General features: G+C 38.9%; 2 protein-coding genes across 3 annotated transcripts in view; both read left to right on the forward strand.

Moving 5' to 3' along the window:
* The first annotated feature begins 2984 nt into the window (after window positions 1–2984).
* LOC123967879 (chemerin-like receptor 1) lies at window positions 2985–7344 on the forward strand. Of its 2 annotated transcripts, none has more exons than XM_046044214.1 (2): window positions 2985–3091; window positions 5068–7344. In XM_046044214.1, exon 2 carries the CDS (start codon window positions 5079–5081, stop codon window positions 6192–6194), a length of 1116 nt encoding a protein of 371 aa, XP_045900170.1. In that variant the 5' UTR covers window positions 2985–3091; window positions 5068–5078; the 3' UTR covers window positions 6195–7344. The 2 variants fall into 2 exon arrangements, with proteins under 2 accessions (XP_045900170.1, XP_045900171.1); XM_046044215.1 differs by lacking the exon at window positions 2985–3091 and adding an exon at window positions 3976–4025.
* Window positions 7345–12258: 4914 nt separating this feature from the next.
* The window catches only part of si:dkeyp-84f3.5 (uncharacterized protein LOC334144 homolog), a 15948-nt gene continuing 11976 nt past the window's right edge, over window positions 12259–16230 (forward strand). The window contains exon 1 of the mRNA XM_046044188.1: window positions 12259–12376. The gene's annotated coding sequence lies outside the window, so the exon portion shown is untranslated. The remainder of the gene's footprint in view (window positions 12377–16230) is intronic.

Consider the following 16230-nt stretch of genomic DNA (forward strand, 5'->3'; position numbering starts at 1 on the left):
TTTATCTTATCTTAAGAAGTCTGATTAAGAGTACAAAACAGGATGCTGACAGGAAAGAATATATAGATAACCTAGACTTGTGCAATTGTACAAACACAGATATTAATTAAAATAATATGTCAGAAAAATATATATTCTCACTTCATCTCGTTTGTTGTGCCTAAGACAGAACAATCAAACAGATGATTATTCAATTCCAAAGACTGATACACAAGTGTCAATATCATAAGGAGCAAAATACATATGGTAATGACTCCTACGGGATTATTAAAGTACCCTAGTCTACATATTATTTAAAATTTTCTGCGTCCACATTGGCCTATTTCAGAATTTCAGATGAATTAAGAGTAGAAAACAGCATGTTGACAGGAAGGAGCACACTATAACATAGACAATTGCCCTTATATTAATATTAATTAAAATAATATGAATATAATATGTGAAAATAATATATGCTCTCTCTTCAGATCTCATTTGCTTGCAGGGATGGATTTACAGAGGCAAGTACAAGGCAAGTGGCAAGCAGTGAGCTGCCTGCTATTTCATAAAACTGCAAACTCATTACATTATTGACAAATGCTGCTGTTACTTTATTGTACATCAAAATATGTAACCTTCTTGTCCAGATGTTGATTCAGTCAACCCAAAGCAACAATACGGTCAATGTTGTAGCTGTTGATTCAAACAATATAGTGCAGCAGACCTTCTGTGATGTACTATAATGTAAAATGCATTATAACATAGGCCTATACATATACATATAATAGGCCTGCATGTAGATATATTTGCTTATGTATTATGTAGCTTAATCTATCATGAAGACTCTTTTTGTCTTAGAAAATCTGAAAAGTTTTTTTATTAAAGTGTATACAAGAGATTCAAAAGTCTTCAAGGAAAAAAACTGTGCTTGCTGCGTGTGGCTCCGCCTCGACATGGACGTTAACATCACATTACTACCCACAGATTAGCCTAAATTAAGTCAGTTTGACTTCTGCTACAGATTCATCTTCAACCGACTGGAGAGTTTTTAGAAAGGTGCGTTGTTATTCTTAGAATTTGATATTTTGTGCGAGAGGAATTAAACCAGTCAAAATATGACAACAAAAATGAATACTTTGGGATAATCAAAAGATTTGCTTGACTGGTTCTGTTTCAACCAAACCTGAGTAGAGTTTTAGTGAAAACTCATTACTTTTGCTCCATTAACAATGGATACACTCATTGTGCTACTTTTATTTATTTATTATTTTATGCATTGTGATCTGTTAAGAGTTAGGTGGTCAGCTGGTCCCAAGTCTGCTAATGCTTTGTTACCCTCAGAGCAGAATAATGGCTAAAGCTACAGCATATGGCTTTGAAATAGCCTAGTGCTAATATTTACAGGTGAAAATTGGTTGTGAAGTCAGCAGCCTTTATCAGAGAACCCTGCTGACACTAAGCTGACAGAGACTAGTGTATGTTGTGTTAATGCCAATATGTAGCACACAGCACACAGTAGCACACAGTATATTATGCTTCAAAACTTCTACTCCTGCTTTCTGCCATGATGTAAATATTCAAGCTAACAGTGTAGAGCAGTGTGCATTTAACTAGTCATACTCATTGGGGAAACCTGATGAAGACAAATTATGCACACACAAAAATTGACAAACTACTTTGATCCATCCACTTTGCGTGGATGTGACTGATAAAGTTTCAACCACAGATGATCTTCTTCAGGTAAAAATAAAGAAGTGAACACACTTGTTTAATAGGCAATAAATTATGAAACATCACAGCATTATGTCCTAATTTGATTTGTTTGCCAAATCATAATTTATTGTAGGAGACATCAAAAAATGATTTGTAATTTAAACAATCTTTCATTTTTGGTGCACTTAACAGAATGAAATATTAATGTAGTATGTGGTAATTACTCTTGAGCACTACAGAGTTGGAATATCGTCCTGGTGTAAATTTGGCAGGTTGTCACAATCCTGTCCTGAGTTTCTCTGTGTGCTGTATTTTGATGCTTGTTTGGTTGGTTTTGTATCTGCATTTTAATCCTGTCTTCTGTTCTGTTGAGTGTAGTTCTTTGAGAGTTTATTTATTGGTCAGTTCAGTGTCTGTTATTTAGTGTGTATTTTGATTCCATGTCTTAGTTCCTAGTTCTGTGTCTCAGTTCATGTCTTAGTGTTTACTCCTGGGCCCTGTTTCAGAAAGCAGGTTCAACAAACTCTGAGTGTAAACCTGAACTCTGGGTTGAAGAACTCTGAGCTGTCAAACTCTGAGTTTTCCGTTTCAGAAAGGCCGATCAGAATAAGTTCAATCAACTCTGAGTATGTTGAGCCTGATGGAAGCGCGTGCGTGGGGATGAAAAAAAGCCTTCGTCAATGGAGCTCATTCATCATTTACCAGACTGGAATTTCCTTAATGACTGATAAAGTGCAGGAATTCTCCTCCAGCCTGTTATTCATTTTAAATAGAGTTTTCACACTTCAGAGTTTTCACTAAACCCGCTTTCTGAAACAGGGCCCTGGTCTGTGTACTGCTGTGTTCTTTTCTTAGTTCAGTCTGTTTTCCCTGTTATGTTTGTAGTCTATCTGTTTGATAAGTTTTTTGTGTTCCAGTTTATTTCTACTCTTGTGTCAGTTGCCAGTGCCTTGTGTTCAGTAACCTGTGTTGTCTGTTCACCCAGTAATTCCTCTGCATGCCTGTCATTCTGTTTTCCCCTGCTGTCTCTTTGCCTGCCTATCTCGTTAGTCCTGATCCCTGTCACCTGTGTTGCTCCCGCCTGCTCGTTAGTCCCTGGTGTATATATGTTTGGTCTTTCTGCTCAGTCCCTGTCCGGTTGTTGTGCTGTCTCTTGTCATGTGTAGTTTTGCCCTGCGCCCTGCGCCCTGCGCCCTGCGCCCTGCGCCCTGCGCCCTGCGCCCTGCGCCCTGCGCCCTGCGCCCTGCGCCCTGCGCCCTGCGCCCTGCGCCCTGCGCCCTGCGCCCTGCGCCCTGCGCCCTGCGCCCTGCGCCCTGCGCCCCATTGGATTATTTCTGTTGGATAACACTGTTCTTTTGGATTATTCACCTTGCTTTCTTTGGATTCAGCCACTCTACTTGTAAGTGTGCTCGCTCTTGGTTTTACCTTTGATAAATATCATTGAACTGAACCTGTCAGCCTCGTGTCCTGCATTTGGGTCCAAAACCTTCAACCTCTTTGTGTAGTGCAGACATATTGCAACAAAATATATAAATTGACAATATAAAAATATACAACAAGTATTTAACAATTGACAACAAATGTGTGCAATATGCCAGGTTTGTGCATGATATGAAATGAAATGGTTACGTGATCATTTCAGTTCTAAGTAAGTCTGGAAATGGGCACATTCAGAATATGCAGAGAAATAAATGATTTTTTATCACTACCTGTTTTTAAAGAATATCATATGGTGTGGCATCTATTTTTGCTTCTTTTGTCGTATTGTCACAAACTACCCTGGTATTGGGGTAGGCTGTAACAAGGGAACACAATGCATTTGACATCAACTCACAAGGTCTGTGATATTCTTGTAGAGGGTTGAATTGGTGCCATTTGTAGTGAACAAATGTGGGTACTTTGTATAAAAGTTTGAGAAGTCCAGCTAAAAAATTCAGCGAGGTATAGTTGCTGAAGCAAAAAGTGTTACAACCATACCCGGTCTCCCCTATTGACAAATGCTGCAGTGAGCTTCTTGTAACATGAAATATTAAAATTAAAATATGTAACCTACATGTCCAAATAGTGATTCAGTCAACCCAAAGACAAAGCTGACAACACTGACAATTTTAGAGGTGATGCTTCGAAGACGAACAGGCCTACTATAATAAAGGAGACACAAGAATACACAGCTTGAATACACAAGACTCAAACCTGGTGGCAAAACACACAAAAAGTGGAAGTTACACAAGACACATAAGGAAGGACTCTTTCAACATTAAACAGGAAATAACTACATAAAACCCAAAACCATGACAGATTCATCATCAATTGACTACGGCGCTTTGATAAAGGTACGTCCTAATTAGAACTTCATATTTTGTTCAAGATGAATCCATCAAGGCATGGCACTGTCCTCATTTTGTTTCTATATTATTCTACAAAACTAACAAGTCAATAGACAGGACGGACAGACGGTTATTAAGAATGGTCTCAAAGTTAAATGAGGAGTAACATTTTAGGCAATATCTGCAGATTATTCCATGAGACCACGGCGCTAACAGCAAAGGCAGTTTTTAATAGACTAGTTCTGGTACTGGGCTCCTGGAGCATCAACCAATACCTGGAGTGCGTTCAGTATGGGCCAGAAAGCCAGAGCAGCAAGGATGAGATGTATCAACAAGGACTTGGTAGATAAATAAGTTCCAGTGTTTGGTGCTTCACTCAGACAGGGAAGGCCAACCATCTTCTCATACAGGATGTCAGTGAAACCAGTGATGAACCTGAGTGCAGAATGGTAAATTGGGCAGCAGCATAACTTCTGACATCCCCAAAGCCCAGAAGTGAAGAAAATTGGGCATTCCTCTTTCTACAGCTCAGAAGCCAATCTTGAGTTAATAGACAACAGTTTATTTAAATTAGTAAATTGTTAATTTCTGAAAATTGGGCCTATACAAGCAGTACTTGCAGCACAGAAGCCATGGACTTTTTTTTATAGCTTTCGTTGTTTTTTAATAAGCTTTTGACCAGGAAAGTATTCACTAGTACAGAAAGTATTTGATTCAGTACAGTTTGACGATAATGTGTTTAAGATTAGTTCATAAATCTTATTATCTTAATTAAGTAATAGCTGAACATTGATAAGCGCATCCTGAAGTGCAATAAAAAAGAGACAGACTCAGCAACAATAATGAAGTCATCGAAGTAGCAATGTGAACCGTCAGCAGTGGAACTTGCCACAACTTTAAAGTTTCAGTCGTATCTTCATAGGTTATATACTGTAGATACTGTGTATGTCCTGCATCATTCTGTCATTACGGACTGTTATTGACATCTATAAAGGTAAAATAGAAAAAGGTAAAATGTTCATATTGTTTCTTCATGTTGCCATTGCAGAACTCAAGACAATGATGGCGATGAACGGTACTTCTTCCTTTCACGTCAACGCAACAGAAGGCTCTGGAAAAAATATTTTAAATAATACTGACAAGTATGCTGACATAAGACAGTCTCTCTACACCATGTCGTTGATCATTTACTGCCTGGCCTTTGTTCTCGGTGTGCTCGGGAATGGAGTGGTTATCTGGGTGACCGGGTTCAAGATGAAGAAAACAGTTAACACTGTTTGGTTCCTCAACCTTGCTGTGGCTGACTTCCTTTTCACAGCGTTCCTGCCCCTGAGTGTGACATACCTGGCTTTGGATTTCCACTGGCCTTTCGGCAAGTTCATGTGTAAGCTGAACAGCACTGTAAGCTTTCTGAACATGTTTGCCAGTGTCTACATTCTGATGGTGATCAGCGTGGACAGATGTGTGTCTGTGGTGTGGCCCGTCTGGGCCCAGAACCACCGAAGTGTACAGAAGGCGTCTGGTGTCAGTCTGGGTGTTTGGGTACTGGCTCTGATTCTTAGCGCTCCATACTTCATCTTCAGGGACACTACGCCATCACATAACAATGTCAACATCATCAACTGCTTCAACAACTTTGCCTTTTCCAATGATTATGAAACACCGTCTGTGATTCAGCTACGTCAGTTTCGACAGCAGGCCATGACCATCACTCGCTTCCTCCTGGGATTTGTTGTCCCCTTCACTGTCATTGTCTCCTGTTATGCTGTAATTATCCATCGTATCAGAAGAAACCGCACTCTGGCCAGCCAGTCAAGTCGCCCCTTTAAGATCATCGCTGCTGTTATCACCACTTTTTTCCTGTGCTGGGCTCCCTTTCACATCATGGCTCTTATTGAGATGGTGAGTCAGACGGCTGCTAATGCAAGTGAAACTTTAATTCATGTCACCACTATAGGGATCCCTATAGCCACCAGCCTGGCCTTTCTCAACAGTTGCCTGAACCCACTGCTGTATGTGTTCATGGGCCAAGATTTCAAGAATAAAGTCCGCAAATCCATCCTGAATGTGTTCGAGACTGCCTTCCAGGAGGAGGGTACAGGCTCTCACACTGACACAAGGTCAGGGGACACCAGTCTGAGCAAAGGGATGTCAATTCTTAATACTGAGGTATAAGGCTGTCCATGACATGAAGAAAAAAAAATGTGAAACTGCACATAGAAAATGTAACTGTATGTAACAAATAGCTTTTGTTAGGGTTTGTTTTCAAGGACCCTAATGGTGATCTGTATACATCATCTCACTGTATCCATAATGCGGCTATAGGTGATTGTAAAACGGAATTTCCTGGACAAAATATTGCATCAGTCATTTCAAAATAGGCATTGCATTTTATGGTTAAGTCTGTGTAACACAAGCAACAAAGAAAGAAAGAAATAAGGACTGGTTAACAAAGGGGAACTTTGTCACACCCACAACAGATTGGGATGACCATTTCCTTGCCTGTATGTGACAGCAAAGGATTCACCCAAACAATACAAATCCCAGTTGTTTATAGGCCATAATTACAGACTTGGCAATTAAAAGGCTGACATATCGGCATCACAAATAACATAGTAATAATGGCAGTGACAAATAACGTTGCACCTATCACTGAAAAAACCTTGATGCCATCAGTCTACATTCTTGCCTTCGACCATGCAAATGGATTCACCTGAGTTTTGACTGCTTGTTTGATAAACATTTATACTTGTATTTGTTGTAGGGAAAGGCTAAAGCTATTAGTGTTATGTCTGTAGCAGCTGATCAGTTTACTTGGCTTAGGTGTCAATTTTTTAACCTTCAGACAGCATTGAACCACAGACAAATGGAATGACACACTTAGTCTACATGTAAGACTGTGGGCATAAATATTGTAACATGAACCTGTCTATGAAAGCTTTATTGTGATGTATATGATTTTATTTTTATTTGCATTATAAATGATGATAGCATATGGATTGATTTTCTTTTAATAGAGCAAACTGATTTTTTGCAGCACTCTTTGTGCTCTTAAAGGCTGAAAATCATTAGAGTACTCCAGTCTTTGTTTCCCTTCACGAGTTCATTCCAGTCACCAAAGTGGGTACCTCATTAGTCTGTTCCAATTTTCTCAGTTGGGTAACTTTTATGATATATTTGTTAACTGTATTAGTGAAATAGTTTAAAAAGTATGGGGGGACTCTTGACAACATTTAGAACCTTCTGTGTAATTTCATAATGTAATAATCTGTGTAAAAAGTCTTCTGTCACTGTTAAATTAAAAACAGTAGACATTTGCAACTGACTGAATGTTTCTGCCAAGGCATACTGTCGTGCATTTATTTGATTTGTTTGACTGATAAGTAACAACTGCTAGTAGTGTTTGGAGGGAGTTGTGAATATTAAACACACAAGCAGTTTTCAAACTAAACAGCAGTTGCACTATATTTCAGAGGAGATCTGATTAGGCAAGAAAATATGCTGACAGGAAGGAACATATGTAGACAACTTAGACTTTTGAAATTTCCCATTTGATTATGATAACACATAAGAAAATGGGAGGGTCTCAATTCAGAGCTCTTTTTCTTGCAGGGTTGTATCTAAATATGCAGCACAGACAGTGTGTCCAGTGTGTTTAAGTGGACAGTGGCAAAGAGGGAGTAGCTTGCTATTTAAAAAAAACTGCTTGGCCACCCTCAAGTACTGACAAATGCTGCAAATATCCTACATATCAGATATCAGTTCAAACTGCAATACAGTTGTTTGGTTGCTTGTTGATTTCTCTTTTGGAGTGTCCCAAAGGACAGAGTCTCTAAGGGAGACATATCATAGCATGAAATTTAGTGCACAACTAAAAATTAACAGCAAAGCAGTACTTATAGATAAGTCACTATGTCAATACAGGTTGCAGGACCATACGTACTTGTAACTAACAGAAAATTCAAGTCACAGAATGTAGGTCTACTGCAACCCCATCCTCACTGATGGACATGCAGAAGTGGTGATTGGAAAGAATACAGAGGTTCCCTGCCCTTGAAAAAAGGGCTAAGACGAGCATATTCTTGGTGGACAAAATACACAGGGGTTTAAAGATGAGCCGGAGAGTCCATGCAAAACCGCCTCACTTGGAAACCAGGTAATATGTGGAAGGCGTAAATCTGCAGACTCCAATAAGTAGCCTAACACTAGTGAATGGCCCATGGCCCCTTGTGGCAATGGTTATCAATCAATCTGAATAAGAGTGCAAAACAAAGTCTGTAGCCCATACCTCTACCTTCTAAATAAAGGTAGCGGCTCCTGCTTGTTTTTATTGTAACTGCTTCATTAAACAATGAATTTCCAAACAAGGCATGAGATCCTGTATCTTAGTAAACCTTGTAGAATGAGCAGTAGGCTATTTTAAAAGTGAAAATGGACTTCAGTTGTAAGTGCAGACTCGGCTGTTTTGTTTGTTTTCACAGTTCTTTTGCAGAAGCTTTCCCCCACAGACTGAGAATGGTAGCTACCGTTTTTATGTGTTATCCTTTAAGTTTAATCCGATGAGGTTGTAGGCTATAGAATTAAATAATACATTAAAGGCATCTAATGTTGGTTACATGAATCTTGCAATATCATTACATCCCTTTCCTGTACATGGAGTTATTTTCGTTTTTAATTTCAGAGGGGTCTTCTGTTTGTGATATAGCTTTATGCATAGAGTTGTTAAGAGGAAAACAAAAAATACAGTTCTTTTGCAGAAGCTTTCCCCCACAGACTGATAATTAGGTTGAACTCTATAAATCGAAAATTCAAGTCACAGCTCTACATCTTATAGGCCTACTATATCTTTCCAGTTACGTAGTTCTAAGTGTGGGTTAAATATTCTAATAAAAAATATTTAGAAAAGCATTACTCTCTTGTATGATAAGTTGTTGAAAAAATAACTTTTATTTTTCATGTTGCCATCATAGGCAGGTCTCAAGACAAGAATGGAAAAAATGTATGCAACGGATATACGTGATAGAAGTGTCTCTTTGTATGACTAAGAGTATGATCAGCATAACAACCTTGCTGAGCTGAGAAACTCTCGCCACACCATGTCTTTGACTGTTTACTGCCTGGCCTTTGTTCTCGGTGTGCTCGGGAATGGAGTGGTTATCTGGGTGACCAGGTTAAAGATGAAGAAAATAGTTAACACTGTTTGGTTCCTCAACCTTGCTGTGGCCGACTTCCTCTTCACAGCGTTCCTGCCCCTGAGTGCAACGTACCTGGCTTTGGATTTCCACTTGCCTATTGGAAAGTTTGTGTGCAAACTGAACAGCACTATGAACTTACTGAACATGTTTGCCAGTGTCTACATTCTGATGGTGATCAGCGTGGACAGATGTGTATCCATGGTGTGGCCCATCTGGGCCCAGAACCTTCAAAGTGTACGCAAGGCATTTTGTCTAAGTCTAGGTGTTTGGGTACTGGCGCTGATTCTTAGCGCTCCATACTTCATCTTCAGAGATTTTTTGTGATTTTATGATTGACTAAGTGGTTATGTTTAAATCCTACAGAGCAAATGCTACTCTACATCTATGCAGTCCTAGAGTCCTACTTAGAGGATAAGTAAAATGTCATTATCTAGACAAGATAACACAGTAATACAGTAATTTAAAAAAAATTCTGCAAACCCCAGCAACAAAACATTAATTTTAGTTGACAAGAAAATGTTGTTCTTTTCATCTGCCATTCAGATATACACTACAGATTTTGATAACTTTGTTCCTGCCTGTATGTGAAAGCAAAGGAAAGAAATAGCCCAATTGTTTAAATCCCATAATTGTACCCTACATCCATGAATAAAAAGGCTGGCACACAACCTAAACGAAAGAGTAATAACTATAGTTTGACAAAGAACATTGTGACTGTCTTGCCATAAAACATAGCAGACTCTAAATTAGCTTATGGAACAGATTTTAATGAACATAGAAAATACATATTGGCCTATATATTTTTTCTGAACCACTGCTCAAACACCAAGTTCATTTTTACATTTTGTACCCAACTACAGTTGCTCAACTTCCCTTCACACCCACTCAACCCAACTTCCCCTACCATCAAGTTGTGAAATAAAATTTGGAAGATCAACAGAAACCATCACTTAGTTGATCCGCAGCAACTTTTGTATTGTAATTTACCCTTTTGGTCTGTATAGTAATTTCCACATGGCAAATCACCCTGAAATGTTTATTTATTATGGTGCACTGTATCTGGATGCTATTGATCCACACTGATCTACAATGTAGCAACACCACAGAAGCTTTTTCAACTGAATTGTGATTACTGTATATTTAACATATTCTTTTATAAACCTTATCCTGTTTTTCTTAATAAATACACATGGTGGCAGCATTTACTTGGCTTAGTTTGAGCCTTCAGTCCTTGTATGTTTCGAGTTAAAATAAAGTCATCTGGCTACAAGGCCTTTTCGAAGCGTGCCCCCTTCCTTTGGAACCTCCTTGTTGGCATTAGAATAAGGGCCTTTAAATCAAAACTTAAAACTCACCTTTTCACCTTACCGTTCAGTTAGCTGCTTGTTTTTGATGTTACAATTAACTGTTTGGCAGTTCAGTCTCAGTCTCAATTAATCTATTAAGCCTTGTACTTATAGACCTTGTATGTTTCTATTGAATGTCTGTCCATCCTGGGAGAGGAATCCCTCCTGTGTTGCTCTTCCATGTTTCTCCCATTTTCCCCTGTTAAAAGGGGTTATCCTGGGGGACTTTTTCCTCATCCAAATCGAGGGTCTAAGGACAGATGCTGTACAGACTGGAAAGCCCTACATTTACATTTATTCATTTAGCTGACGCTTTTATCCAAAGCGACTTACAGTTGCTATACATGCCTCTGGAGCAACTAGGGGTTAAGCATCTTGCTCAGGGACACAACGGTGGATGGGTGACAGTGGGCACCATCACCTCCCCTATGAGGTATATTTGTGATATTTGGCTACATAAATGAAATTGACTTGATGTGACTTTAAGAGATATTCCTTGACCAGCAGAGGGAACTGTTGCACATATTTAAGTATATTCCAGTCAAGTTGTGGGAACCTCTTCAGTCATCTGTGATTATGTACAAATATTTTTCATAGTGTTATCAGTAGCTCTTACATCATTGTAATTTAAGCAGCATTTATGAGAAATATGTACATTTTATTAGTGAAATAGTTTGGATTACCTTGGAACTACCTTTTAATGGGGTATGCAAGGTATTTTTTATCATCTTCTGTCGTTTATTTTATGAGTGTTACAGTGTTTGATTCAGTCTTATAATAAAAACATATTTGTGGAGAAAGTATGTAGTCACTGTCATAAAGTTATCAGCGAAAAAGGTAAAGGTATCAGACGCCATCTGTAATTTCAACATTTCATATAGATGTATCCCCCACTCTGCTGGAGGAACTGTGGGATTACATGTCTTCTGGGACTGTCCTACATTGCAGGGATACTGCCAAAATATAAAAGGGGAGGTTGAAAGGATATTGAACTCTACCATTCCAATGGATCCTATGTTGTTCCTACTGGGAGTACCTCCTGAAAATGGAACAGGGAAAGACCAGAGATATATACTTCATGTAGCCTACTCATACAGATTGCTAGGAAAATCATAACAGTGAACTTGGAAGAAAGCACCTTCCCCGACAAAAATCCAATGAACTCAGAGTGAAAAAATCTATGTCATGGCACACACACACACTTCACAGCAAAACTACAACTGAAAATGGACACTTTTCTTCAAAGACGGACTACACTCATGCTGTATCTGAACGTCTGAACTCTAAGGTGTGATAAATTTAAAAAAAGGATGAAGAATGGAAAGCTCTCTGTCAATGAATGTTTTACAGTGTTTGATGCTTGGTGTTATTGTCACTGAAATTAAAGCATCTAGTCAACTAGAATTGTCAGTGAATGGTGGGGACGTTCCAATCAAGGCAAGTAAAGAATTAGAGCCTGCTGTAGATTAACATCCAGTAATAAACCTATAAAATTTTTCACCTTTCAAGATCTGCATTAAATCAGACTGTGCAGCAGGTTATGCTATTTGGTTGTTTAGTTAATTGGTTAGGCTACTCAAAATTTAGTGTACATGTGTACATAGTGGTGTGCGGGGACATTTTCCTGTCTTTTTGTAGTTCAGAAAAACGTCATAAACGTGCGTCATGATGTCATGGCCGTTACCATTTTAAGAAGCTCCGGGAGAAAGAGCCTCGGCCTGCAGCAGTAACTAGTCAAGTGCTACGGAGCGGAAACGTTACTAGCAGGACGCTGCACATAAAATTGACTGTATTCTGAGATGGACCTGATCGCGTGGTAAGTTATTTAGAAATTAACTGTTGCTGTTAAATGGCTAACTCCTAAATGTCTGGCTGTGTATGAATCACAATGCTTTTCTCCCCTTGGTAAGTAGCGTTAGCTAGCAGCAGCTAGCGTTAGTTTAGCTATCGTCTGACCACAATATCAGCCCACAGCTTGAAATTAAGTTGCAACAGTTTGTGGGCTAATCTTACGTTATGCCTGTATGTATGCCTTTTTTGTATTTTTAAAGAGACTACGCCAATGCGAGTAACGTTACTTCTCAATTTAGCATTAGCTTTCAAATTAGGCTAACATTAACCACCCGTCTAACTACAATAGATGTCTGTTGGGGAGGGTTCAGTCGCCCCCTGGCTGCCTTCATCTTCCTTTTTAAACATACTCTGCTGTTCATGATAATCTTGAAATCCTGAACATAACTTTAGACAGGTTATTTTTTTAAGATGTAATGGACACGGACAGTGTCGAGGAAATCATGTCAAAGATTTGTAGATTATGTAGCTAATTACAGAATAGTTGAGGCATTACACATGTGCGTAACTTCAGCTTTGTAAATATTAGTATTTTGTTTAGGTAATAACACTAACGTAACCTATTGTGGTTTCTAGGATCTGTGGAGACTTGTAGCAGGATTGGGCAGGGTTTATACACGCTACTAGACTAGTTTTTCTTGTTCACTAAATTGTCTAGTGAAGCTTTTGGTAATTTTCAAAGCAGCACTCTAAAAGTGAGCTTTTCCTGCAAACTAATGCCAAAATAGACACGCAGTACTGCAAAACAACTGACACGGACTGTCATGTCATTCACTGAAACATCCAATGTTTATTTTCACAGCAGTTTGCGAATCCAGTGTTTTTACAATTTGCAATGGTTGATGCCACAAATGTGTCAGAAATGGGGCTGAACATTAAAATTTTGATAGCTGATATCTATCAATATCTGGATCAGCCCTGATCCTGATGTTGGGGACATGCCTTTTGGGGCATCCCTATCTTGAAATATGTTTTACTGTTGTTGGATCTTTTACCTACTGACTCCTTTTCTAGATTTCAGACTGTGCTGTACATGGTAGAGTGTAGGATTGAACCATATGCTAAAAAATCTGATAACAATTGTTTTGACACATTGCGATATAAATCATAATTTTAGTAGGAATTGTAACTTTTGCATTTCATTCACTGGAAAATATAAAAATGATCTGTGATTTTTACTGGGGTCTGAACCAAACAAGTGTATTCCCTTCTGGACATCTGGTGAATATTATATGCAGGTCAGTGCATCTCTGTAGCACCACAGAGATGCACTGCTTAATTTATAATGGTATCAGGGGTTGCATTAACCAAAAATTCTCCGTTATTGAATGATGTGAGTGGTGAGCCTACATATTAGTTAGCTATTGTCTAGTTGGCTTGTCTTGGATCCCCCATAAATGACACTGCTGTCTAGTTGTCTTTAGCCGCATTGGAAGGCTATATCGCTACATAGCCTAGCAGTAGCTATCACAAATGTCACTGCAGCTTGTGTCAGATATTTCTTTAGAAAGACCAATAATTGATTTGGTTGATTAACAAGGTGAAAAAAAAGTGGAATCTGTGTGGTGGAGGGTGAAGGACAAGCAAGTAATAACAATCAGCCAGCAGCGGCTAATGTTCCGGGGGAAGCAAGTGGCAGCAATAAAAAAACCAAAACAAAATAAAACGCTCTTAGTGTGGTGATATGATGTAATCTGTGATGTAAAAACATTAGTTTTCCACACAGTCAGGGAAAGTAAGTGTGCCTCCTGCTCATAGTTCAGTTATAAAATCGCAGTGCACCACAGAACAATATGTTCTTATCTCAGGGTATCAGGAAAAGCCTGACAAAACACTGATATTTAACGTACGAGGTACCCTTCAGCGTCTGTATGAAACTTTTTTTAATATGTGGTATGCAGTTTGGTAAGGTTTAGGCATGAAAAACTACTTGGTTAGGTTTAGGAAAAGATTATGGTTTTGGTTATGTTTAGGCACCAAAACTACTTAGGTTTAGGAAAACATTGTGTTTGGGTTGAAATAAGTACATTATGTGATGGCAGATGGGTTACATTGGAGTTACTTGAAAGCCCAGGGCGTCTCTTGCGCATGCTGAAGGATACCTTGTGCATAAAATACAACCGCTTTGTCAGGTTTTCTCAAAGCATCAGTATTTGACGCCCAGGGATGAGACTGGGCTCCACAGAATCATTGACTTTTAGGGGACATCCCTATGAATGAAGTGGCTAGTAAGTAGTTGTGTAACGGCTCGCAATTATTTTTGATCAGTATGGATCACCACAACCTCATTACGTGAACTTTAGATTAGCTGCAACTAACGACTATTTTGATTGATTAATCAATCTATTATTGAAACGAATAATCGACTACTGGGATTATGAATTACAAAATTACACAATACGTCTTATTTAGCTATCAGCTTTTAAATTAAACATGAGGTTGTTTTAGGCATGTGCTAATTAACAGTCAACAATAAAATAAATACTGCTTTCAACAATCGATCTTTTAATGAACGTTTCTGCTGTAGTTAAAAAGTTCCACTGAAATCAAGTCCTGATCTCAGCAGTTGATCTGCTGTTTAGTGATGGAGCAGTTTACACGCCAGTACTGCAACACACCGGGACAAACTGACACTATACAAAGAAAGGAATAACATCATGCATTACAATGACGAATTTACAGGGGGATCAATAATAACGATTTTGTAGTAGACAGCATTTCACAACGTTTATATATTTTCCCCTAACTCAACAACTCACAAAACTCCGTGATTGATTTATTTTTTTTAAGGGGCGGATTAGCCGCCGCCTCACACATAGACAAGAGAACAGTTTTCTCTTCTTTAGAAAGTATGAAATTGTCCAGTGTTGTCTAATCTTGCGCACTCGGCTGCAACACGTTCTCCAGCTGTGAATGTCATGATGAGCGATGCATCGCTTGTGATTGTAAAGTCAGTTCACATCTGGAATGTGAACGCGGCTGCTGTGTATCATAATTATGTGCTATTCTCAGTGCCATTAATAATCAATCAAATTGACCAAGGAAAACTGTATAGAAAACATTACAGCTCATAACGTGAAGTAACACGGCTTTAAGGTGAAGCTAGCTCGCTAACTAGCTTACAGAGACGAGTCTTCATCATCCACAGAGCAACATTACGTGCCTCCTCTTCAGATGCTCTGGTGTTTCCAGGAAAGCTCAACTAGATGCTGCAGTTCACGACCTTTTTGGTTGAGTGAAGAGTGAAATGCTTCTACACTTTAACTTTACTGTTCATTTTACTCCTTAAGCTGACATTGTCGTTATGGCCCGATGACATCATGAACTACGATGTGGGCTTTGTAGATCATTGGCAGACTTTCTGGGGAAGACCTGGTCTGATCCTGAGAGACGGCATCCATCCCACTTGGGAAGGAGCAGCTCTCATTTCTAGAAATTTGGCCAAATCCATGTCAACCCAGAGTTGAGACCAGGAGGCAGAGTCGCAGTCTAACACACTTCTCTGCTCCTCCATTTCAGGAGTTACTTAGTGAAAATCCTATAGTGACGGTGTCTGCCCCCCGACCATCGAAATTATTTAAAAAGGTAAACAGAAGAGGAGCTGTGCATAAAAACCTCATAAAAATTAAAACCACAAGAGCAATAGTGCAAACGAATAGGAGAGTTAAATGTGGACTCTAAAACATCAGATCTCTCTCTTCTAAAGGTGTACTAGTAAATGAACTAATATCAGATTATGATATTGATTTATTTGGTCTTACTGAAACCTGGCTGGGTGATGGAGAATATGTTAGCCTAAATGAATCCACCCCTCCCAGT

Source organism: Micropterus dolomieu, linkage group LG03 (assembly GCF_021292245.1).
Source record: "Micropterus dolomieu isolate WLL.071019.BEF.003 ecotype Adirondacks linkage group LG03, ASM2129224v1, whole genome shotgun sequence".
Lineage (NCBI taxonomy): Eukaryota > Metazoa > Chordata > Actinopteri > Centrarchiformes > Centrarchidae > Micropterus > Micropterus dolomieu.

Excerpts from the sequence above, each read along its gene's own strand:
- LOC123967879 (XM_046044214.1), top strand. The coding sequence starts at position 5,079 with ATGATGGCGATGAACGGTACTTCTTCCTTTCACGTCAACGCAACAGAA.